The sequence below is a fragment of the Bactrocera oleae genome, chromosome 3 (genome assembly GCF_042242935.1).
Source record: "Bactrocera oleae isolate idBacOlea1 chromosome 3, idBacOlea1, whole genome shotgun sequence".
Classification (NCBI taxonomy): domain Eukaryota; kingdom Metazoa; phylum Arthropoda; class Insecta; order Diptera; family Tephritidae; genus Bactrocera; species Bactrocera oleae.
Genome location: NC_091537.1, coordinates 5617339 through 5644481, shown reverse-complemented (window position 1 = coordinate 5644481; position 27143 = coordinate 5617339). Strand labels below are relative to the sequence as shown.

The following is a 27143-nucleotide window of genomic DNA, read 5'->3' as shown; positions in this document are numbered from 1 at the left end:
TCGACATATGAGCTATAAAAACCAAAGAAAACTACGAATTCGATCACACAGATGCTCAATCAAGGGTAACCAATAGTGGAATGAACGCATTTCACTAGGCTTATATACTACATATAAGATTATTAATGATGCTTTAAACATAACTACATATAATTAGTCGATACTTTTGGTCTAGATCTTTCAAACCAATTGTTGGGGTGTTATGATAAGAAGACACAATTACAATATTTTTACAGAACTTAGAAACAGTTAATTATGTTAATTCAAAAAGGTCAACATAGTATGCGAGATTATTCATTTTAATTATTAGGAGTCTAAAAGCGATATTCATAAGCGCCAAGGACATGCACTGTTATTCAAGAAAATCTTCTAAAAAGGATAAAATTATCGCCAAATTCACTCCACTTTTGAAAACTTTACTAATATAAAATATGTATTATCATTAAGAACAGACTCACCTGTTTAAAATGCAGAATTCATTCGTTCTCCGCGAAGACAACACAATATTTCACATTTACACAATATTAACTGAAATGAAAAAAATTCATTAATAAATTATTTGATTATTATAAAAAACAAAAAATAATTATTATCCTTATCTTACATACATTTAACTAAGAATTATTTTATAATATGTTATATTTTTATTCTGATTTTCATATCAATTATAGTAATTTGGATTTTGTAAAATCATATGTAGGATGCTTTTTTTCAAATTAACCGCTTTTATAACGGAAACTTGTTAGGCAGTAACCTTCTTATTTGCGCACCACTGTACAGTTTAAAAGCTACTGTATTAGTTTACGCCCGCTTTACCTCCAAACTGTCAGTTTGGCATTCAAGTATTTTCCGTGCCTTTTAAACAAACCAAACAAAATAAAAAACTAAGCCTGGAGATTTCCATATCGGTGACAATTACTTACGATTTACTGTGTATATAATCATACTGCTCTACTTTGGACTAGAGTGGTAAAGACAGATTTCGTTACATTTTATGACAACCAAAATAAAGAAAATTTCGAAAGGTAACTTGTCCCAGTTCCATCTAAGTATTGTAGAATCGTATCACTACGAGTAGCTACTAATCTTTAAGATGTATGTGACTACCCCTAAAAAAGTTTATAAAAATTATTTATAAGACTTTCCGGTCTGTGTTGTAAGTAGATCCGACTGAATTGAGAACGAACAAACTATCACCTCTCATGTTAGCATAGACTCTGCCGGAAATATTCCTCCTACAATCACTAATTGGGAACACCTGACAAAAGACAACCACTTCGAACAATTTTTACCAACCGAATACCAAAGTTATAGAAATATATGATCTAACCATAAAAAATACGCGAAAATCTATATTTGACTTTTAAATATAAGCGCTGTAATGATAATATAATGCTTATCGTAAAAATTTCCAGACAAGAACATATCAACGTTCTAAATATTTCACCTCAACGTACGTTTAATTGGATATCTATGCACTGAGAGAAATTTTTCCAATTCTGTTCTGAAAGGAAAAAATACTTTTTGAAGCCCCTGTATTTTGTCCATAGCACCGCAAAAGTTGCGCACGGCGTCAGCTTGAGAAAATGCAGTTCTTTATTGTTTTTTAAGTATGCGAGAGAGTTGTGGCTGCATGCACCCGGCGTAGAGCATAAGCATAGCGTAGCACGACCAGAGCAATGCTCGGCGCTGATGAGCGCCATAAAGCACGCGCCACACACTGCTGGCGCTGTTTTACAATGAAAGCGTAAAATTGTTTTTTTCTTTTTGTAAATGATTCTCTTTTACACTTCCTTACCACCGGTAAGAGCGCTTACGTTGTCTGCAAGCGCGCAGCCAAAATAAAGTGATCTAAAGAGCGCACAATGTTTTTTGTTAATTTACTTTGTATATTTTTACTTGCGCTGTCGCTAAACGGCCGCTCTACACAATTCAGCGCCGTAGTTGGAAAAAAATCTCCAACAATATACTGTTCATACTTCGATTCCGCTGCCAGTCATCGGTGAAAACAAAACGCCAACAGTACCTACTATCACTACCAGCACGAATAGTCCGTCCGCGGTACTACTACTACTACTACTAATACTACTACTGGTCAATATAATTTGTACTACCGCAGCGAGTTGCTTGTTGACTTGTCCCACTATTCACCTACCACCCGCGCGCGTTGCGAAACTGGAAAATTAGAAACAATAAATACTAAGAAAACGAGCCTAATTTCAACGACAGATAGTCTGCAACGTCGTCGAAAAAACAAGTATTCCGGCAATCGCGCTGCCTATTCGTGGGCATTTATGTACTTAAACTCGGGCCGTAGGCGTTAAGACATCAAAGTGCGCTTGAGTGTTTGATACCAAATAGTATGATGTGTAAAACAATTGAGTAATATATTTGTGTGTGTATGCGCGTGTGTTCATACGAAAAGCGATAGTAGTGAGCGCGATTCCTAGTGAAACCAGAAAGTAGTCAAACCACCAAAAGTTCGAGTAGCCGACAGCGCTACGATTCAGTGAATGCTGCTGGAAGAGGAACAAATAAAACTAAAAGTAACAAAAAAATTAAATCAAACAAGAATTACTAAAACCGCTGCGGCAGTGAAGGCGGCAGCAATACAGCCCACAACAACAACAAACTTACGAGTAGTAAGCGTAGTAGTAGCGACAATCACTCTAGCCACAGCAGCCGCGACACCAAAGTGCTAGTACTGTTGCGGCTGTTGTTGAAGGCGGAAGAGTGTGGTAATAATAGAGAATAGGTGATGTTTTCGTGACCCGCGTTAGACGCGTATATGCGCTGCGTACAGAACGAGCACGATAAAAAAAAATTAATAGCAGTCAAAGCTAGTAAAGATTAAGGTACGGAATAAGTGCAATAAAAATAAACATAAAACATTAATACAGCAAGTAACAGCAATAAAAGCAATTAAAGCTAGCGTTGGCCAAAAAGTTAAGCCCGCGTCGGCAGCGCAAAATTAGTAAACGTAGCCAGCAAAGAAAACAATACGAAAAATAAACGAAAAGTAGTAACTTAAGAACCAAGAGTAGTAGTTAGGGCAACAAGAACATCAAAAAGAATAAGTCAACTACGGCGCTCTGTAGCGTTAACGTAGAGCGTAGCGTTGGAGCAGCGCGCACAGCGAGCAGCGGGTAAGTACTAGTTTAAGCAATGTAACGTTATGTATAAAGTCGGCGCGCTACGCCGGGATAGGATATATGTACTACAGGCGGAATGCGCGCTGTCAGTTTATGTTTATTGGTGCTTACTATTTTATTTATTTTACAACGTTATCTTTTTTCCAGCTTCCGCAGCTGAATGCGTATTTGTAGTGTTCATTTTTTGTGCTTTCACATACAAATTTAATGTATATGCACCTAGCTTTATTAATTTCTTATAAATATTTTTGGCAATAAAAGCAGCGCTATAAGGCTTAAGCACGCGCCGCATCTTACAAAATGCAGAAAGAGCCAAAAAAGAAAAAAAATAACTTAAACTGACGCGGCAGATCAGCGCTGAAGGTTAGACTTGCTTTATTTGCATAGAAAACTCTAGCGCCTTTATATTATATTACACTTTTCGAAGTACTTACCGTACATATTATATGTATATAAACACATTTATTTGTACATAATAAAGTAAATACTCGAACTTTATGAAGTAGCGCTCAGCCGTAGTATAGTAGCGTATACGCGCACAACGCAACGCGCTGGGGGACGGAGTGCGCTCTTTCTTGGCGCTCATCTTTCATATACTGGTTACCTTCATCTACATCTTCCGCTTTAACATTTTCGTCATTTGCTGTCGCTGCTGCTGACGCTGATTGTTCTTGTGGTGTGTGTGTGTGTCTCATTCTTATTGTATATACTTTTGTGTCTCTTCTATTTGCAAACGCTTTGAAATTATCGTATACGCTTTGCCTCCTTATTTGTTATTTCATTTCAATTATTTTTTTCACCCTTTTTTTTTGTGTACTGCTCTCAACTTATCAACATCTTTGCCGTTGTTGCCTTTGTCATCATCATCATTATCATCAGCAGCGCACTTTGGCAAAACGGCTGAGCAATCAAGTGTGTGGGCACGTACGCGTATATAAATATTTATAGGCTTGTAAAAGAATATAAATAAGCTTGTACTATGTGCTTGGTATATAAAAGAGCGGACAAGCTCAATGAGCACTTTGAAGATAGTGAAGAGAGCGCGCGTAGGCCTGTCTGCTGTTTTACTATACTGGTAAGTGTAGCGAGTGACGAGTGGGTGGGTGGCTTTGGCTGTGTACTCTCACCCAGCTCCTAAGATTATAATATATTATTAGTCACTTGCTCTCAGTGTGCAGCGATGCTTACCAACTTATTCTACGGAATATTTTAAAGCTTTTCTTTTTTAATAATAGCGAGTTAAAATTCTTTTAATTAGTGAATCTAGAGAACTACTCATAATTTTTAATTGAATTCTTTTTCAGAAAATTTCAAACAAGTAGCAACTCTTCTTAAAAAGTTCGCCAACATACATGTTTTTATAAATTTTTACCTTATAGCGCAAATTGTCAAAAGGATTGTACTTTAAAATTTTTTTGTAAAAAAATAATAAAATATATGGCAACCATTTCCGTTTAGTTTTCAACTGTTAGCCTTGCTAAGCATTTAAAATTTCGTTTTCATATTCAAATAATAAATATATATATTAAATTATAAGGTGGATTTCAAATTGTTTGGGAGGGAAGCAGAAATGTTATCAAAATTTTACCACAAAATCGTGCGAAACGTCAAGAAGAGGTAAAATTTAATTGCATGGAACCACCTCCTAAATGTAGGCAACGTTTATACAACATTTTTGCAGCAATAGTAGTAAACGTAGTCCACTATTAGGCGCACACTTAAACTAGTTGCTATTGAAGCAAGAAATATTTTAATTTATTAAATTTGCTTACGATTACCAATTTTATGTAATTTTCGAACACTTATTACACACAATTTAAAAAAATTATAAACAATAACAAAAACGCTATAAATTAATATTTTTATTTGTTTTTAAAGTTTTTCAAATTAAAATGTTTTTTAATATTAAAGAATTTCTATCATTTATTAAGATAAGCACAAACACAACCATTCAATCTGGCAGCATGCTGGAAGATGAACATTTTACAGAAAGCTAAAAACAGCAACAAAAATATTGCATCAACCAAGAAGCAAACGTCAACGCGTTTGAGAGCCATTAAGTGGCACACACACCCAGCAACGCGCTCAACACTCTCGCGCTACTCATGTAGCAAGTTCTACTGACAACTCTTTGCGCAACGCCAGCTAACAAATGTGACGCCAAGCTGCACTCGTAATTCACTTTTACGCGAAGCAGCAACAACACAATAAATGTTGTTTGTTGTAGCTATTGGCATGCATGGACACCATTCATGCGCTTGGTGGAGCAATGCGTGCAGCCATTGTGCCATGCATCCAGAGCAGTAAGCGCAACAACAAAGCGCCGTCGCTGTGTGTACTACAGAAAAGAGTGTAGTATATGCAAGCGCCTGCTTACATACATACATATAAGTCATAAAAGTATGTATGTATGTATAACTAGGCGCTTCCAAAACTCTTGTGGCTGGTTGGTTTTTGGTCTTTTGTGTCTTGGCGCTCACTGCTAATGCTGCGCTTTTACTCTGTGGCCAACGCGCCTTACACTCACCGGGCGCCACACTAAACTTTTGCTTTTGCTAATGGAGGCAATTCGTTTTTCAGTTTCAATTTCGTTTTCGGTTTCAGTTCCCTTTTGCAGCTTCAACAGGACACACAGAGCGGACACCAAAGCGCCGCAGTTGTTCGCACGTTTTACTACTACTAACTTGCTACATAACACAGCCAGCTCTGCCAATACTAAATTGTATATGGATACATACATATATGTGGAAATATATATGCTAGCGCGTCACATAAAGTATATGGCATAGCGCGCTGGGGCTGGCTGTGAGTGATTGTTACTGTGAAACAGTGATTTTAAGTGCGCCATCGTCAGCGCAACGCGTTGGTCCATTCCGTCAATGCAGCGTATAGCGCGCGTTTGTTTGTGTGTGCTGTTGCGCGAGTGCAGTGCAGTCCCTACTGTCAGTTCGACCAGTCAGTGAAGTGCAGTGCAGTGTAGAGTGCCATAAGAATAAGCCATAACCATAGGAGCCGACGGCATCCTAGCTGTATTCAGTGCCACATAGTTGAGTCTCAACATTTTGGTAGCATCGTCACTGGACGTCAGCAACGCCAATGTCAGTACTTCAAGCAGGACAGTGCCATAATCTTAGAGGCGCAGCCAAGAATACACATTACTGCCAGCAGTAGTAGTAGCAGCAGGCGCAAGCGTTTCATGAATTGCAGTAAGTGCGCCAGTTACATTGACGTTTCACAAAATATTTAAGGATTTCTGTAATTTTTTTTTTTGTTACGCGCAACTTCTACAAATTATTTTCTTCTCTTTTTGGTTCCCTTAATATTTTTTCCATGCGCGCTGCTCACCGCTTTACACATTATTGTTGACAGCGCTGCTGCCGCGTCAAACAGCTATGTAATTCATATATTGTATTTTTACGCTCCATATACATAACTATGGCGCTCTCGTTTTTTAAGTGCGCTGTCGCCAATTTATGCGGCGAGCTTTAGCGCGTCTATGTATAGCACAAAAAATGTTTGCAGACAAAACGTTAGCGGTTATGTCAGCGCGTTAATTTCTTTTGGATAGCGCTGGCCTTCATCATCTTCATTGTCGCTGTCCGCGTCATCGTAAGCGTTGCCTCGCGCCTTGCAGTTATGAGTACGCAAAAAGTGAGCGCGTTATAGAAATCATGTGTAAAGAGTGAAAGGGTAAAGCAGAGTGGCAATGAAGAAGAGCGTGAGAGCGCGCAGGCGAGTTTTGGTAAATATAAATACGTGCGGACAGAAAATGTGCGAATAATTTGTGTAAAAGTGCAAAAATCTTCGCAAAAATAGAAATGAAAATCAAATTGCTCGCGATGCGGAGGGAATGTTGAAAAACGGCAAGTTAATAATTGGTGCATATATTGTGCATATCGAATGTAAGTGCTATATTTAAGTGGTTTGTGGAAAGGAAAATTAAAATAATTTTTTTTAGTAATAAACACATTTTCGTATTTAATTGAGTTCCAATCAATAAATAACAATTGTCAGTTATTATTTCTGTATTTAATTGAAAATTATTTCTGTGTAAATATAGCTTGTAATTAATGAATATCTTAAAAAAAACTTTTTTTTAGTTTATAATGTATAATTTTTTTTATTATATATTTTTAAATATATAAAAAGCGTCCAGCTCAAATTGCTGATTAAGCTTTGAAAACTCCACAAATTAGAATATAATTTCATTTAATATGTAATTGAATACTAATCACTGCTGCTCTAATGAACTCATTACTTAACCAATTAACGTTAAAGACTACCGAAACTGCTTCTAATACATATTTCACTATTGAATTGGACTAATACAAGTATAAAAATAAATGTTAAGCGTATAAACAGCTCGATGTTTTAGAGCTTAATTGAGTCATTAAGCAATTTTTACTCAAAAATATAACCAATTTACTAATTAAGAGTCAACAATAATTAAAAAAAAAGTTATAATTTAGATAATTAATTTTTAACTATTTAACGCATAATTTACTAATCAAAAAATTCCAATTAAACGTCGACACATATAATAAGATTAATTAATTTAGGATTAATCAGAGATTAGCTGAAGACCGGCCTTATCGCTGGCCATTTAAGCACCAAAGAGTATTATCAATTATAATTTTCAATATAAATAAGAATAATTAAATTGTAACTTTAACAAAAAAAAGTATTAGCAACTCAATTCACAAATGATTAATTTATTTTTCTGCTTATTTGATTGATTTAATCAATAAGAAATTTAGTAAATTTTGCCAATTTTGAACTATAACTGAAGTAATTGACTCGTATATTTGAGGTATTCTGATTTATGCAATGATTGCTAATCATTTTCCGATAAATGGAGGCGAAAAACTGTAAGACTATTAATCTTTAAACTGTAAGAATATTAATCAATTTGTTTTATGAAAAACGAAATTGAATGATAGTATCTCATTTACTAAAGCAAGCTCATTTTAGTAAACGAAAGTTAGAATTTATTGCGACAATTCGTTAAATATAGGAAGTATTTTAAACTTATTAAGCATTGGCTTCAACTAATATTCATTGACTGCAGTGATTGTAGAAAAGATTAACGAAAAATTATTATTTACTAAATATATTTTTGATCGCAATGATCATGGAAACAAGTTGAGTTAAATACCATGAGTTACGGCAATTAATAAAATAATTATTTGTTAAGCGATTACGACATAATTCAATTGAATAACAAGTCTCTCAATTAACACATAAAAGATAAAAAGAAATCTTTAAAAAGATTTTCTTACGACTAATTCAATTTTGAACCAGTAATATAAAAAATTAAGAAAAAATGTATGCTATTAGGTGTGAAATAGATAGAAAGTGAACTAAGTGACCAAATTTGTTCCATCTTATCTTGTGAATGAATCACTTATCGACTTTTAAACCGGCAGCTTGTTGCAATAAAATTTTTCAACCAAATACAGGTGGCATGCAAGTGCATTTTCTGAATGATTGACTGACAGCTAGCGCTTGATATTCGCACTGCAGCGAACTGAGACTGTGTTAGGTGATTAAAGTGCATAACGCTACATATACGGAGCGTAGTAAAATACTAGCCGTCGTAATATGGTACGTGCGTGAGCGCAGCAAATAGTTGGCAGTTGTTTAAGGCAGCCTATAGCTATTGTGCTATAATTAGATATATGGTACCACAAAGCAATAAAAAAGAAGCAATGCAAAAACAAATACTATTATTCACAAAGTGCAGCAGAGCGCCGCAAAACAACACTTTTCTTACATTACCCAGACACTTCCAGTGCATTGTTGCTGTACGCGCTCTTCTTCTTGTATTGGAATTGTAGTGTTGTATATTGCGCTTGGTACTATGCGCTACCCAGTCGCTGCCGCCGCTAACGCGCACAAATATTTGCACAACCATAGTGTCTACATATGAATGGCGCAAGAAGTAGGCAATGATCGGCGTGCGCGCTGTGGACGTCGTCTAAGCAACACAAGGGCAATTTTTTGTTGCAAATATTAGCAAAAGCGAATCAATAGATACAGCACCGCGCTAGGCAAAAGCAAGACGGGGCAATGCAGGCGCAGCGCAGCAGCGCGCTTGGAACGCGTCAAAATACAGACTTGCTTGTAGACAGACAATAGGACAAGTAGGCAAGCAAAGCAAAGTTGAAAAGTAAGAACAAAAAGATACAAGTATAGCAGCAGTTCTAAGTGGCGCTAAACGAAGTCTAGTTGTTGGACAAAGTGATTGAGTGCAATGCAGGCGGCTGCAGGCGGTAGTAGAATTTAACGAAAGACGCTGAAAATGGTAAAAGGTATACGCGCATATCAGCATATTACTATGCAGGCAACACACTTTTAAATGTGAAAAAATTAGCAGCGTGTCGCAAAGAATCAATGTGAAGTGAGATGTGTTAATTAGCTACACTCGACGCGTTCATTTTATTAACGAAATATTAATAAGCAATTAACGAAACTATGTTATAGCTACGATAGCGTTTACTACACACAAAATGTTGACACCCAACAGCGCTTACTACTGCGTGCGTAACGCGCGCTTGTCATTTCATACGCACGCGAGTTCACGCATACCGCTACTACTTTGAGAGCGCACACTAATTGTGACATCAATGCTAAAGTCTACGCATATCAATGATTTTTTTGCTTGCCCTTTGTGTTTGTTGTTGTATGTTTTATTGCTATATTTGGCGTAGCGTAAGATCCTGCGTATTACGCGCTGCATAACACACACACACACACACGCCGCATTAAACTTTTGCCCACGCATGTTGCACGCCTCATAAAAGCGAAAACAAATACACGCATTGGAAACGAAACGAAAATTTCACTACCAAACAGGCAAAAATAACAATAGAACATACAACAACGCTTCGGCTTTAAACGACAGAAATGCTATGTGCAAACACGAGTGAGCAAGCTTTTATTACTACCACTTGCGCCCGACATGCTTCATACTTACATTTATACGCACGAACTGTCAAACGTTCAGTTAAATTTGACAAACGCTTGTTTAGTTGTCACACTCTGGTGAGTGCTTGCGTCAGCCCGCCTCATCACAAGTTTGCACGCCAGTCCGTCCGTCCGACTGACTGTCGGCGCATCAGTTCAAAGCCTGCTTTGTCAAGTCTACAACTTTGCACACTTGAACATTACATTACATACACATAACTGTTCATAGCGGAAATTTACAAAGAGCACGCGCGTGCAACACCAATGCGTACCCGTAAGCAACGAATTCCGCCTACTGCTACCTGCGCCACTCCAGCTTATATTGCGCCTGCATTAAGCATTCCCGTTTGTTAGCTGCGCTTTCCCTGTAATCGTTTCGTTTGGCCCACGTCCTCATCACCCATAGCTCGAACGTAGTGTGCACCCTCCGGAAAATGCCCACCTACACACACCGAGACAAGCCGATTAAAAACGAAGTTCGTTCGTTTTTACACCTTGGCGCGCGTAATTACAGCCTTCTGGCACTCTCGCACGTTTGCGTGTGTACTCGTATTCTCGCTTTTGCGAGTAAGTTGTTGTACGCTACAACAAAACCCACACGCCTACACACACGAATCGTACTAATAGTACTCATACACCTAAGTGGCTATCCGTTTTACTAGTCTAGGTGCCGTTGTCGTACTCGTAGAACGTACATTTACTCGTACTTATAAACACTGGCGAGTGTGTACTCCACAAGCGTACTCGTAATCCCGAGCTTATGTACATACACCACAAACATATACATATATTTAAATTGACTTTTTTTGAGAGCAGTTTGTATGTTTTAAAGTGGTGTCAGGGGTTCTTAAATTTTCATCACTTTTTATTATTACATTTTTCTAAAATCAATGTTTTAAGTAGTAGGAAATGTTAAGCAGGCTGGAACAAGAGAGCGACGGTTACCGAAAGTAGAATTGTATACTGTGAGCCCGAAACTTTTGTTCCTTCTGTTAAAGCTCACAATATCGGTACCGCGTGGATATTATTTTATGTCAGTCTAAATTTTATATTTAACTGGTCCAAAGTCTTCGAATAATACCAAAAAAATCGTCATCAACCGTATTACTTGCCCAAGTGGCTATGTGGCTAAGGTTCTCCAGAAGTGGCCCTTAAAGCCTATGACTTCGTTCTATACAAAACTAAGTACAAACTTCTCTTATCTCTAATTCTAATTGCATTGCGTGGACATAAGAATTTTCCTATACTTATCTGGATCCCTCAAAATAGGTCAAGGGCAGCGATTTTCTTTCAATGTTCAAATTCATAATTGTATAGCTTAACTTTAAAGCCTTGGACATAAAATGGAAATAAACGATGCACAAAAAAAATCTGTCTGAATCAGAAAAAATATTATATTCGCCTACATATTTTCAACTTATAAAACTACAATAGTAAAATCACCAATATTAAAACTTCTATTTGGTTTTTAGTACCATTGGAAGCTCTGTTGATCTACAATTTTGTTTTATGGTTACCCAAAATAGCGGCGAATCACGAAATTATTCATATTTAGCTGGACAGTTTTTGAGTAGATACGAGCTCTATCCGAAACTTTGAGAGCAACTAAGTCGTCACTGAAAAACTTCTGACTTTTGTCTGTGAAATATTTCCAATCATCCAACAACCAATGTAGAGTTGAAAAGTCCCTGAGACTACACTTAAAGCATAAAGAAATTATTCAAAAGCTAAACTGTACAATTTTATTTTCAATACCGGAGACATTAGTGAACTAACTACGTACGGCGGCTCTAACAAGAGCTTCAGGAAATTTTCGTTGTTTCGAGAGAATCACCACGACCTTCGAAACTACGTAACCGGAACAGTCCACCGATTTATATGCTGACGAGAATTGTCAACTCGGCAACAATTTTCGTTAAAATTTGGACAGCGTTTTCTACTGCTAGAACAATAAGTGGGGCCCCTTATCCAACGATATATCAAGTTATTACGTATTTTAAAGTACTGACCTTTACACTACCTTAAGAGCCTGCCCAATGTAACTTTATGTATTTAGCTCCGCTGCTATAGATCGTAAGATCCGTGTCGATAGCTGTTGGTAGTAACGGTAATACTAAATTTGTTTTTATATATATCTTTATCAAAATGTGTTATGGCAAAAAATTAAAAATAAATATGTGAAAATTCTCTACTCTTCTAAACCCGTTTCTCTATCCCCTTCTTAAAATTTTCACTCCCTACCAGAACTACAAACTGCTGAATGGGCATTGTGACCATGCACAACACTTTCGATAATCGATTACCCTCGCATTGTACATACTTCCGGCATTAATGCTACGCTTGCAAAAACAATCGCTAATCGACGGTGCGCTACTCGAAGCCGTACACATATGCTACACGTTTTGTTTCAGCAAATGTTGTTTTTGTGTTTTTTCGTTTTTCCTGTGCTTTACTTTGCAACGAACTGAGCGCCGCAAGACGAAAACAAAATTGCATTGACGCATTTCCAGTCTGTTTCCATTCTGTTTTGTTTTCGATGAATTAAAAGCGTAAACCCGGCACAACACCGACCCGCACGAAGGCCAACGAACAAGCTGCAACCCGCAACATGTCAAGCGACACAGCGTGATGCGAGACGTAGTAGATAGCAGGCGGATTGAAGCGTTTGTGATGCGCTTGCGTCAAGAGAACGAGCTAGCGAGTGAGCATGGAACAGAATGAGTGAAGAGAGCGTACGCGCTATAGATAGCAGACTAACGCGTGCCGAAGGACTTTTACGTAGTTTACGTTACGTTTTTACTATGTAGGCGTATGTGCGAATGACAGTGGTGGCCATGAGCGTGAATGTCTGCTGATGCTTGTACAAATGCTGGTGAAGGTGTGCTAGCGCGGGTGGTAATCGCATTGGTGCGCGCGTGTGTGCATGTGTGAGTATGAGTACGCGATTTGTATTGTACGCGCGCGCGCGCCTATAAATCGGCAACGTTTTGCTGTCATAGACACAACGTAGCAAAAATACATACTTAGACGGGATGTTTGCTGGCTTGCATGCGAGAGCAGCGTTGCATAGTTTTTCAATTAGTTTGAGAAAGGTGCTTGCCGGCGACAGGCGTTAAGGCAAAGGCGTGCGTGCGTGTTTGTTGTGTTCAAGCTTTCATATCTGTTGTATATATGTGTATATATGTGCGTTTTGAGTCTCTACTGGTTATGCTATTTATATGCGCGCATATATATACCAGACGGGCATGAAGATAAATTTAAATTTTTGAAAACTAACAACTTTGCGAAAAAGCGGTGGATAATGCGGGTGCCGCGTCAATTGTGATTCGTGCGCAATCATGTAAAGGTTGCCAAAAATTTAGACGAATTTCGAAAAATAATATTTTTAGTGAAAATTTTGTGCTTTTGCAATATTACAACAACAAAGTGCCCGCAGTGTGCTTCGCGTGAAAATCGCCCTTACCTTTGCATGTGTATATTTATTTTATTGGCTTCCGCGTTGCAAAAAGAAACGCACTTGAGAAATGCGTTTGGCAGGATTCGTCGTTAGTCGCCTATCGTTGTCGTGCACGTCGTAGCAATAAAATCGATATTTCCTTGCTGTATCTTACGGCGAAAGGTGCGCAGCAGCAGCGACGACGATAGCTGCAGACGCAGCGCTGGCAGCGACGCGCCAACGCTGCACCTCTCATAAAACTAACAACAATTAAACGTATAACGGTATAAACGCTAGCTACGAATTGAAGTTGAGGAAGCAGCAAACGCCGGCGCTATCAGCGCGCTGTCAGCGCTAACGCTTGCGTCTACATTGGCGCTGTGGTTTGTGCTGCAAGCGTTCACAACTGTGTTAATGCGACGACTACGACGACTAGAAATATGTCTGCCACAATGGCGATAGCGATGGCGTTGCCGAAGACGATGTCGTTCTTGACTGCGCATTCGTTGTTGGCGTATCCGTGTCTCGTTGATTCGTGCCGCTCGGCTATAAACACAATCACAACCAACACCAGCACCAGCGCAACAACAACTACAACTAATACTACAGCTACTACTACTATGCTGTCATATAGTACATGCGCGCCGTTGTTATTGTTGTTTTTATTATTGTTGCTACCGTCTGCAGTCATAGCATATGCCGTAAAAAATATAAACGTGACTCGTACGACATTGATGTTGGCGACGGCGGCAGCGGCAGCGACGTTCTAAATGCAGCTGCATTTGTATATAAAGTCATAAAGTCAGCAAGCAAGTTAGCGGACGGCGGAAAGTGTGTGCGCATCGAAAAAAATACACAAAAAAATAAACTAAATTGTCTATGGTTCGGCAAGCGGCGTTCGGCGCTGCTAATTTAACAAAAAATAAACGCCGCGCTCAGTGGAAAACCGCAACGCGTTAGCGCTTTGTACGCGCCGCAGCAGTCATCATACTCGAAAAACACTGAGTTTATATTGTGTTAAAAATAATAATGATAAAGTTTGTTAGGCAAAAGAGTCGCGAGCATTCAGTTAAAGCATCAAAAAGTTTTTTTAAGAAAAAGGTGAGCGGCCGCCGCACAGTTGTAAGCAGACATAGCCAGCGAAAAAGTGCTCCTACATGCACAGAAAACTACATACACTCATACACACACAGGCACATCGGCAGGCGCGCGCGTGTGAACGCTCCCCACACACACATACACCCGCACCAGCTAGTAAGCGCGCTAGCCAGTTTGCCGTCTATACGGTTGTTGTTGTCGCTCTTATCGCTGTCGTAGTCGTGAACGCCGTATCCGTCGCCGTTTTTAGTGTCTACTTCTTTGCTTCCTTTGCCTTTTCCACAACATTCTTTTGCCATTTCTTTTAGCGTTCTTATAGTTTTCGCTGCGCTTTTCTCTTCACCTTTTTCATTTTCTCCTCTGTTCGCTAAATGAAATTGTTTTGCGAACGCATCCCTGTCGCTCAAGTCCGGAAATTCCGTCGCGCACCAATACAATTATAATTGTTAGTTATAAAAGAAAAAACAAAAACAAAAGCAGCAACGAAAAAACACATACATATTTGTACTTGTCTGTATGTGTGTGTAGTTATTTTACTAGCAACGATTTATATATGTGTGTGTGTGCTTTCAATTTATGTATACTACACGATTTAAATATATATATATATATATATATGTGTTTCGATGTATAACTGTATGTGTTTGTATTGTTTTCAGGGCGAGTCGAATGATTCCGGTACCGAATCTGATGGTGACGTCCTAGATGTTGACAAGCATCGCCCTTTAGACTTGGACATGGAAACCAGTGAGTCTTGAATACATATCTTGAAAATTATGAAACAAAAATGAAAAATAATATAAATTTTATATGTGAGCCCGTGTTGCAGTGGTAAAGAGTAAAACCCCAGGCGAGAAAATTAGATTTGATTTAGAGACAGACTTTATGTAGAACATTTCAACTCAGATTAAGCTAGGTTTGGTAATAGGAAGAGTAGAGGTAAGAAGTCCGAAAACCACACTATATCATTCCAGAAACCCATAATTAAGAGGAAAGATAAATAAAACAAAACAAAAGTTCGGGTTCTAAATCCAAACAAAGGAAATTTACACAGAAAAAGTAGTATCTACCGAAAGGGGTTTGAAGGAAGTAACTGGTAGATAAATCCACCATCTTGGCTGTGAAGCATATTAAGGGGTATTTTGTCCGTAGTCGACCGTGACCTTGGCACATACTAAATAAAGTTAAATTTACCGGTTAAAGCCCACATCAATGAAGTCAACTTTTTTAAAATAGACACTATACAAACTAGATTAGGAAAGCTGTCGAACAGAGTAAGATCTCAACCGCAATGTGACTAGGTACAATTGCAGATACACCGAGATGACTTTCCTAGTTAGACAGCTTATTTCCAATGAAATTTTCATTGGTATCTGCGTATACTATCACACAGAACAGCCGAACACTGATAACTCAGTTCAATATAAGTTCGCTTTACAAGCACTGCGCTCTACCGCTCTCACCTAAAATATTTACTATACCCTAACTATTAAATCAGATATTTATAACCAGAGAAAACACCACATATCTGAACGACAAATCCATGTCTTCCGTTGACTAAACCAATGAAAGCTCAAAAGCTTTTGTAAAATTCTTGCTAACCTTAAGTTTCTGTCTTCTTCTGTCTGTGAGCAGATTCAGCGACAACTGATTCGGTATCAATTGTCTCTATCATACTCCGCAATCGAAAGCAACAGGCCAAGGTCAAAATGAGTTTCACTAATTTCAATGCGAAGTCATATCAATTTTAGTAACAGCTGATGAGCTTGTCACGGAAAATACTCTCGGAGTGCAAGACTGTGCTAGAGTTTGATAGGCTTCTTATGGACTAAATCCACAATAGGCTGGAAATTGCTCCCGAAAAACATAAAAAGTACTACAAGTTAGAAGGTAGTATAACCATGGCTTGATTCTTGATGTAAAATACTAATTCGAAAGCTCCTTTAGCAACTGGCTTAACTTTCCAAGGTAAAAATTTATCATAGAAAATCCAGTCGGATATTTAGTTCTGACAATGGTCAGGTTAAGACTCATGGATCCACCAAATATTTTTGCAATATTTCTCATAGACAAACGTTATCTAATACTCTGTATTCAGAGAGTTTTAAACATTGTCAATTGATAGATGTTGAGATGTGCTTTAGACTTAGTGATGTAGCCTTTGAAAAGACAGACTAGAGCACTTCGTTCTCTCAAACATATTAAGTTTACTAAGAAGGATGGTGATCTGTCTGCATTAGTTTCGGTTTTTTTAAGTAAATTACGGGAAAACATTTACTTTTTGATGAGTTGCGAATTTCTTGTGCACATCCATCCACCAACTCGCTAACTCACTATCGTTAGCTTATTTAAGACTCGTGAAATAAAACTTACTTATTGTATAAAATACCTAATCACATTTCTCTTCTCTCTTTAGGCTTAAGCTCCTGCGCCGATGTGAATTCGCCAACAACAGACACCGCCTGCTCTTCGTCAGCGTCTTCTGCGATGATGTGTCAATCCCACCTTTTATACGATCAACACAGCTCCGAAGAGGAACTGGAAGTGATCAATGGCCCATCATCGGTAGCGGCCGCCGAAGCGGCATCCAATGTATTGGTGGTGCGTGGCACCACCTCATCACTCATATCGGAGCGTGGCTCGTCGTCGCTGGAGCCCGAAGAGCTATTCGGCGAAGCATCGACATCGAAACGTTCCAGCTCAACTTTGGTTGAGAACCGCAAACGATCTCTGGCGCATAGCTCCGATGATGACGTAAGTTGCTAATGTAATTATTGCAAATTTCCGAAATGTGCATGAACTAATAACGGTGTGTTTGGTTTTTTTTTATTGTTTTTGCTGGTATTTGGACGTTTAGCAGCTGAGAAACTTCTTGGAACCAGTATTGACACCAGTGAATTTTCGCACATCACCACCATTGGAAGCTTTCAAGCCAAACCGCAGCCACAAATATCGCTCCACAACGCCACTGATACTATCGGAGGCGCGTTGCGGCATCGAAAATATTAAATTATGTGATAATAGTGTTAATGACGAAAATGGTGAGGCTGCTGCTGGCGGCGCGTCGTCATGTGCCGCAACAGCGGCGTCGAGTGCGTCTAGCGGCAATGCCGCACAGGCCGGCGGTGCATGCGCTGCCAGCGGCGGCGGCGACAACAGTTCAACGAGTGTGATTAAGGTGTGCGCCTCATCGCTGAAGATGAGCAATAGCAGCCATCATATCTATCAGCCGCAACCCAAATATAATTTCCACTATAATAGTTCGCGCAGTAGTCCCGCATCGACGACCGGTCTCGATGCGATGGAGGTGCGCTCGGTTAGTCCACCGGCGAAACTCTTCCATTCGGCTAGATCACCACACCGCCGACCGATACGCACACAACACGCCACACAGAGGCTACAGCGACCACATCGGCCGTGTTTAGATTTTGATAAAATGCAGCAAGTAAGTCTCTAATGCAGCGCCAAATCAAAGACTTTTTACTTCTCACTAATTACAAGTAAATGTACCTAAAAGCTCGCATTACCCATAACGAAAACATGAAAAAAAGAAAACGAAACGATGGCTAGAATGATAATTACAGAGAGAGAGAGGGAGGAAGAGTGTGAAGGAGGGAGCGAGAGAGAGAGAGAGATTGAAGATTTTACAATGAAAATGAAAATGAATTCGATGAAAATTATGTTTATGGCGGTTTTGATGGTAAATATGTATGTATGTTTTGTACAGCAAAAACAAAAATTAAAAAAAATATATACCGCTAAATAATTTTATGTTTAAGAAAGTAACCAAAACAAAATTGAAAGCGAAGAAATGAGCGCAAAAAGTCAGTAACAATGAAAGCTAAGTGGTGGCCCTGCGAAAGCGCGCAGTTTTTAAAAGCTTAAGAAAAGCACAATAATTGACAGCGAAAAAAAGCAACTGAAAGTAAGCCCTATAAAGCAAAAACAAAAGAAATAACCAAATTACAACCACAACAATAGCCCGAACTATACAAATCCCCATAATTTATCGTAAAGAACAGACTTTTAGAAACATAAAATCAAAACCAACTACACAGCACGCAAACACTTAACTTAAATGTATGTGAAAATGTACTTTGTAAGTGCGTAAATTTGTGGTCCCTGCTTTTTTTTTTGGTTTTTTTATAATTTTTTCTTTCCATAACGCTATGTAAACGTTTTAGGTCTAAATTCTATTAAGTAACATCACTCGATTTTATTTAAAAATATGATCTCGCCACTTTTTAGTAACAGGGTTGCCAAATTGCAGACATGTTTATGCTAGCTATTAAGATTGGGTGTAATTTTATGTAAAAAGGTGTATTCGGTGTAATTAACCAGCCTATACATATATATAGTATGGCCAACTCGTAATTCGATCGCAAGCAAATCTAAAAGTATAAAAACATTTCTAAAAGAGTTCCCATTTCAGTACACAGATACGTGGAAAAAAACTTCTTTAAAAATGCTAAAATTTCTTCGAAACCAATTTAAAGCTTGTCAAACCAATCAGTAATGGCGTAAATATCGTTCGTAAATTCTAAATATTCGACACAATTATTGAATTCAATATTTTTAACATCAAAGATTATATAAAACTCTTTAAGGAAGATTCCAAAGAACGATATTAATGTTTAATCTCGAGACAAAAATTACGCATTTTATGTGGATTTCGCAAGCGAAGTTCAAAACATAGACCAAGTAGCATAAATTTTTGCCTGTACAGAAAGAATATACAGGTTACGTTCAGGCTCTTCTTTGTAACCCTGTGACATTCTTAGTTCAACTAGGGTTGTACTAAGCTTTCTCTGAGGAATTTGTTAACATTTAGAAATGTTCTGGAGGCAAATGTCTACAGCTAAATCAACAACTTAGTGATAAGGAGAAAGCTATTCTGCTTATATTCGTATACTTGTATGCATATAAAATAGAACTCTTTGAAAGAACCTCTTTAATAAAAGCTCAAAAATGTCACAACGTTTAAATGAAATCCATTAATTACGATAAATCAAATAATAAAATGGCGTATGAAATAATGAGCGCAAAATAAATAACGCCTAAAACTATGCATAGAGATGAGATTTTTGAATACTATATTAGATAAGGCCTTGATAGACCCTACATTTATGTTCATGACTCAAGATTACCATGAAACACAGCGCAGCGTAAAAAAGTGGATATAGAAAACAAAATCTTTAGCTCAACAAGCAATTTTGTAGGCGTTGCTTTCTATATAAAGGTTTCAGAGAGACATATCAGAAAGAGAGTTGGAGGGCAGATACCAAGCTTAAATAATATGTATAGAGACGTGAAAAAATGCCACAATTATATATTTTTCAATATTAAACACATAAATAAATTTTTAAAAATTTTAAAATATTAGATATAGATATCTATTATGGGTACTATGTAAGAATTGTATTAGACATTCGTGATTTGAAGCGATTATATGGATACTACATAATATTGATGTAAAAACTACATTTATGTTCGATTCGCTACTCTCCAATGTTTGCTGAAACGCTGACAGTTTTACTAGTAGCGAGTTTAGGCATCTCATATGAACAAGCGGCAAAAAAACACTCGCTAAATTAATAAACAGAAGCAACAACAAGAGTTGGCCTGATATTTTCAACGCATGGAACATACGTTTGACAACTGAGATGTTACCAGCGTCGTTAAATATCTTCAGCATATTTTTTATGAGTTGGTCATACTTTTGCCACACGCTTAAAAAAATTATATTAAAATGCAGAAGTTTTAGCTTTTGGCAACCTTGTTTATGATTTTTAAAATTTCTTTTGAAATTTAAGGCATTTTTCATAATTTTGAATGAAGAAAGAATAATTTTTTTTCTTGGACTTGAAGAAAAGACAGCTGTTTTTTATGAAATTATAGCATTTTAAAAATTTGATCTCGTTTATTATTGTAGGCTATAAAATAAGTTTTTACTGTTTTTTATTGTTGTATACCCTAAGTAAAGGCCACAAATGCATCACGTTTTTGAGAAATTATTGTTGAGTTGCATTTTGTTCAAATAATTTAGTATTTCCGCAGGCAGACAAACGAAGAAAGAACAATAAAAATGTTAAAAAGCAAAAACGACAGCACAACAACAATAAACAACTCATTACTAATAAATCTTTACAACAAAAGCAAAAGCAAAAACAAGAGACAGCGAAAACAATAAACCTAAAACTTAACAGAGGAAACCGAAAAACAACAACGCATAAATTTAAAAAGAAAGAAAACAAAAATAAAAACAAAAACAAATAAGCAGGCAAAACAGAACATTGAATAAAAGGCAGTGCGCATGCGCACACACGCTGCATATTAAAATCAAATCAAATACAACTAAAGTATATTAAAAAAAAACAACAAAAAATAAATATAATAACTACAACAACAATACAAAAACCATTATACATACATACATAGAAACAATAAAAATTTTGAAATACATTTTTGTAATAGGTGAGATAAAGTATACATATGAAGAGAAGGAAAAAGACGAAGGGAAGCAGGCGGAGATGAATGAGGAGCACAAAGAGAAGGCGAACAAGTAGGCGCAAGCGAAAGCAAGGATCAAGAAGGCGCGTACAATTATAGAAAAAAGAAAGAGCAACTGGCGCTGTAGGAGTGAGTAGGAGAAGGAGAAAAAGATGGCGAGAGCGAGAGAGAATGAAAGACACAATGCAAGTTGGAGAGGCCGCAGTAAAATTGTTTAAAATACAAAAAAAATATATACATGCATACATACAACAAATAGAAGAAGAAGCGTACATATTTTTTCACCATTTTAAATTACAACAAAAAAAGCAACAACAAAAACAATATATTGAGCAAACAATATTAATTACAAATTAAGCAAATTAATGTAAAAACAGTGTGAAGACAGAATTGGTAAAAGGTAATAATTAATTAAGCAGAAGGTAGAATGGCAGAAAGCAAAAATTCAAACATAAATAAAGCGGAAACAGAAAGAAAGTATACAAAAAGCAAAAAAAAAAAAAAAAACTAAAAGAAACAGTTAATTAAAGGGGCGAAGGAGCAAATTCAGCAATTAAGGCAGAAGGGGACTTTATATTAGAATAAAACTAAAAAAAGGCAAAAATATAAAAACAACAAAAAAAAAACAAAAACAATTTGTAAATATTGTATTTGTGCAGTAAAACAAAATAATAATAGACATAAAGATAGCATACCGAAAAATATTAAAAAACTTGCAGCGATGAAAACAGAAAGCAAAAATAAGAAATAAGAAATAAGCAGTAAAATACTAGTAAAAAGAAAAATAAACACACATACAAACCAATAAACAACTCAAGCCGAAAAAATAACTGATTCAAATAATTAATGCTAAAAACAAATAAATAAAACAAGAAAAAAATACTTACAAAATTAAACAAAAAATAAAATTAAAATAAACAAAACAACAACAAAAACAAAAATTGCAGTTATATATACAAAAAAAAACCTAAAACAACAACAACAATTTAGCAACAAAACTCAATGTATTTTAATAAATGGCATACAAAGCATGAATGGCAATTGTCTTACAACGTCTAATAGCGTAGTAATATGTATGTAAAATGAGTCAAAAACAGAGAACAAGAGCGCAAAGCAAAAGTAAAAAAACAAAAAAAGCAAATGTAAGCAGCGAAATAAATTTAAAATATTTACAAAAAACAGAACAGCAAACAGGTGAGCAAAAAAAATATAATAAAATAATATTGATAGAAAAACAATAAGAAACCAAAAATAAAAACAACAATTCAAGAAAAGCCCACGAGGACTTTGTACAATTTTATACAGTAAACAAAGCAGTAAACGAACCTAAACAAATTGCAGCCAGAAATAGACTAGCATCTCAAGACAGCGAAAACAGCCCACATTAAAAAAAATAAAAATAATAAAAAACACACACACACTCACGCACGCAATCATATACGCAAACTGATATAGACCAACTACTAATACAAAAATAATAATTTTTTTCCAACAACAAAAGTCGCGAAAAATAGCATTAAAAATTATATAAACAAAGCAAAAAAATCCTATTAGTTTAGTAAATATGCAGGCATTTAACAATAACAAAAGTAAAAACATAGCAGCAAACCAAAAAATTTTACTGAAAACGCAAACCTAATACTTAGAATACAGTGAAACAGGTAAATGCAACTCTGTTGTGCTAATTAGTGCTGGCTAAAATCAATTAAACTTAAAAAACTACATGTTTTGTTTACAAAAATTATCAATTATCGATATGTTTCGATTTCAAAACCAATAATTGTTAATCGATATACCGATATCGATATATTAGTGCATAAATATCTGTATTAGCTGATGCAAATAGTTAAAAAAACATTGAAAAACGAATTTTCTTTCATACCAATAGTTGTCATCGATACACTGATATCAAGATTTTTGTATCGATAATTTTTAATGATTAATTTCAGAATGCAAATCCATTTACACTTCATTTTGAAATTTTTAAATATTCATAATCTTACTCTTCGATATCGATCATTTAAAGTCCATATTTTTTTCTAATGAAAATTTTTTATCTTGAAAATTTAGTGAAATGTGGCTATCAATCCGCAAAAATTTAATTTTTGAATTATATTATCGATAAGTTTGCGCTTCAATATCTCTAACAATCTATATTTCTTACTAATGTCGTATTAATTAAAAAATTTGGTATATCGATAAAAAAACGATAACAGTTATATCAATATTATCTTAAGAATTCAATTCAATGTGGACCTCGGTCCACAAAATAAATTTTTTGAGTCATATGAAGCGATAAAATATCGATATTTTTGCGTTTCGATATAAATAATTTGTAATTCATATTTCTACCATAATTAATGTCGTATGAATTAAAAAATTTGGTATAGAAATGAATTGAATTGATGTATGATGAAGAATTAATGTAAATAATATATAATCGATATAATTTTCTTTATTATCTTGACAATGCAATGAAATGTGGACATCAATCCACATAACATCATTATTGATCAAGCGATAAATATCGATATTCTTATGTTCCGATATCAATCATTTGTAAACCCTCTTTCCAGACTAATGTAGTAAAAATTGGTATATCGATAAAAAAGATAATATATCAATCGATATCAATAATATGTAGTCGATATTGTCGATATTATATTTCCTCAAGAAATATTTAGTAAACCCTACTTCTTTAAAAATGTGCTAATTAGATTAACAGAGTTGTATTTACCAAAAATGTGCTACTACTAAAATTTTTAACAGAAATTATCAATATCCTACGAAAAAAAAAATTAAAATAGAAATCAGTTACTTATAAACAAAAATTAAATTCAATACACTCAATAATATGTTTACTCTTTAAGATTTGAATTGCTCGAACAATAAACCAAACTATGTATATTAAATTAAGTAACGTAACTCGGAAAATTAACAAAAACGCCAGTATAAACAAGTCTGGAAAAGAAAAATGAGTAAGAAATACTTGTATCAAACAATATAAATTCATGTTTTACAGCAGCGAATAATTGCTTGCAACTCAAAAATACTAAGCTACAAATAAATCGGTTTTGGTGAGCACTTTTTAAGTGGAAAATTACAAATTTAATAAATTAATCATATCGAAAACTTTTAATTACTTAAAAGCCAACACCAAAATTTTACTTTTATTAAATATTTGTATTTTTTATTATGATTTTATTAAATATTTATTCATACAAAATTTATTTATTTATTCATGTCTAAATAATTTAGGTGAACCCATTTTAGTTTTATTTTCCACGACCTCTTTCACGATTTATTTTCAAAGCATGACAGAAGAGCAGCATAAGATTTTGATTCTGAAAGCATCCGAAAAATCAAAGAAATTTCAAGAATAACCTACAGCTTCAGGGAAGAACAGGAGTTTTTCTTAATTTTAATATGTCACATAAGCAGTACTTGCGGTGTTTCAGACCCAAATGTTCTACCTTTTTTTTTTTAAAAGATTATATCGTCATCAAATTACTCTTGGGAGAAAATGATGCCTGAAAAGTCCAACACATGAAAATAAACATCTTTGCAGGCGATTTCTATGGTGACTATTGGATCGTAACTAGTTTCATAATGCCTTTAAAAATATCGAACTACTGTCGCAAGTAACACTATGACTGTTGCTCCTAACCCTAGACTTTCTGAAAAGAGTATTATGTTGAGCGTTTTTTAAATTCCTCACTTTCAATATTTGCCTACCAATCCCGCGCTATTTCTTAACTTAAATGCCATGAAACTTTCGCAAACATTACAACCAACCAGTAACTGACTCGTATACGATTACTGTTTTCAAATCACTTTCTTCTCTAGCATGGCAAAAGTCGCTTATTTCTTAAAAATATATGATTATGATATCTGAAGCTTATTTCTTAAAAATATATGATTATGATATCTGAAGCTTATTTCTTAAAAATATTACTTGAAAAAAGTTGGCAGATCGAGTTGCTACAGGGAAGCATGCGTCTAGTTGACATCTTTCGCCCAGTACTCTCAAAATATAGCTATTATGACATCACTTTAGCTGCTTTCACTCAAAATTTGTGTGTTTGACAAGCCTAGATTTTGGTCACCGGCAATTTTGCATTGAATTTTATTATATCAATTATTTGTGTTATTTATTTAAATTATTTCAAGCACTCTCTTTGCCGCGAGGAGACTTTTTATGTTTCAATTTTGTGCTGAAAAAGTGCATTTTAATCACGTGGTCGTACATTTTTTGTTAGCAAATTGTGCAATGCTCTCTGTTTTACTGTAATTTTTATTATTATTATTGTAATAAATTTATTAATTAAAAAAATTTTTTTAACCAAATAATTGTGTAATTAGTAAAAATGTGTCAATATTGAAGAAAAAAAAATATATATATTATACTGTTTTGTAACTGTTTTAATGCAACAAAAAACAGCAGAAAATTAATAATTTTATATAAAACTAAAATATATGCTTGCAAGCGTGTATTTATGTCAAAAAATAATTTTCAAAAAATGTAAAAATAATTATTTTACTTATTTGTTGCAACTACATGCAAACATAGTTGGTATATATCAAAATAAATTGCTAAATTATTATGATTACGAATATTAAGACAAAAAGAACTTACAACTACCGCTACTACTAATACATACAAAGCTCAACCACCCCACCCCGTATAACCCGCTTAGAAAAAAGTAATACAATTTTAAATGCTAAAAATTACAACAACAACAAACTTACACCTTAACCAAGAAATGCATCTGAATTTATACAAACATAAATACACATACATACAAACAACGTATCAACAGAAAAAGTAAACAAAAACAAAAACAAAATCAAGCGACCCCCAAAACTGTGGAAAAATATAAATTAATGCAAGAAAAAAGCATATTTTACGGTAACAGCGAAAAGTACGCCTACAAAGCGTTCGAAAAAACGCTTAAAGCGCTACATACACACACATACACATGTAAAATATGTATGTGTGTACACAAAAAAGGCGTAAATGGTCAAGGGTGTACAGCGACAGTGACGCACGAAAGTCAGCAGACACGTTGATGCAGAAAATAAATTACAAAAAAAACAAAATTTTTTAAAAAATAATAAAAAATATTCAAATTCATGTATATACATACATACATAGAGACGTGCGCGCGGCGCGTGACCAGCGTCGCACGTGAATGTGAGAGAATTTTTAATTTACTTAGGTATTTGAACATTGAATATCATTGACTGAGAAAATACGTATAGTTCGTAAGCATAAGAAGTACTTATACATACATAGAAAAGCAAAAACAAAAACATTATTATTATGACTATAAGTATATATAATATATAAATATGTATGAAGCAACACAAATTTCAATAAAGTCAAGATACAAAGCAAAAACAAAAACAAAAGCATAAAATAACTTCATAACTAAGAGTAAATGCTGAAAAACGGTAAAAAATAAAACAAAACAAAACAAATAATTAAATGGGAGCGAGAATTAAATGATGAAAATTAAACAAAAAATTTGCATAAGTGTAAAATCGTAAATTATTCATAAGACAAATTTAAGAGAACTGCAGTAAAAACCAATTTACGAACGTAGGCAGATAAGTAATGAATAATGTAAACACAAACGAAACACATTCTCATCTAAATATTGTACATATAAATAAGTACAAGTGCAAGAAGATTAAATAAAACAAAAATAATGAAAGTAAATAAAGACAAATTTAAAGGATGCTCTGCAATAGCAATAAGTCCTTTGCATTTTATTTTTTATTCTTTGAAGTTATGGGATTTGGGAATTAGAAAAACAAACAATTAACAATTATTTTAAAAAAATAAAGAATAAACTATATAAATAAATTATACAAAAATATAAATTATAAAAAAATAAAAGTTAAATAAGCATACAATAAATAAAAATAATATTTTTAATCTAAACAGAATAAAAAACGATTGGAAAAATTTATGACTC

General features: G+C 35.2%; 1 protein-coding gene across 16 annotated transcripts; it reads left to right on the top strand.

Annotated features, from left to right (window-relative positions):
• The first annotated feature begins 1999 nt into the window (after positions 1–1999).
• Positions 2000–26937, top strand: Reph (Regulator of eph expression). 16 transcript variants are annotated; one of them, XM_070107328.1, is made up of 6 exons: positions 2000–2855; positions 6721–7054; positions 15312–15399; positions 17069–17406; positions 17510–18097; positions 20710–26937. In XM_070107328.1, the coding sequence occupies exons 3-6, from the start codon at positions 15390–15392 to the stop codon at positions 20926–20928; spliced, it is 1155 nt and encodes a 384-aa protein (XP_069963429.1). In that variant the 5' UTR covers positions 2000–2855; positions 6721–7054; positions 15312–15389; the 3' UTR covers positions 20929–26937. The 16 variants fall into 16 exon arrangements, 8 of the variants coding, with proteins under 8 accessions (XP_069963429.1, XP_069963430.1, XP_069963427.1 ...); XR_011395597.1 differs by lacking the exons at positions 2000–2855; positions 6721–7054 and adding exons at positions 3885–4227; positions 18170–18352 and having other exon boundaries at positions 21127–26937; XR_011395598.1 differs by lacking the exons at positions 2000–2855; positions 6721–7054 and adding exons at positions 3885–4227; positions 18170–18360 and having other exon boundaries at positions 21127–26937.
• Positions 26938–27143: the final 206 nt, after the last annotated feature.

Coding starts and splice junctions, on each gene's coding strand:
- Reph (XM_070107323.1), top strand. CDS start 4,132: ATGTGCTTGGTATATAAAAGAGCGGACAAGCTCAATGAGCACTTTGAA. Junction 4,228..15,311: donor TCTGCTGTTTTACTATACTG/GTAAGTGTAGCG, acceptor TATTGTTTTCAG/GGCGAGTCGAATGATTCCGG. Junction 17,407..17,509: donor CGCATAGCTCCGATGATGAC/GTAAGTTGCTAA, acceptor TTGGACGTTTAG/CAGCTGAGAAACTTCTTGGA.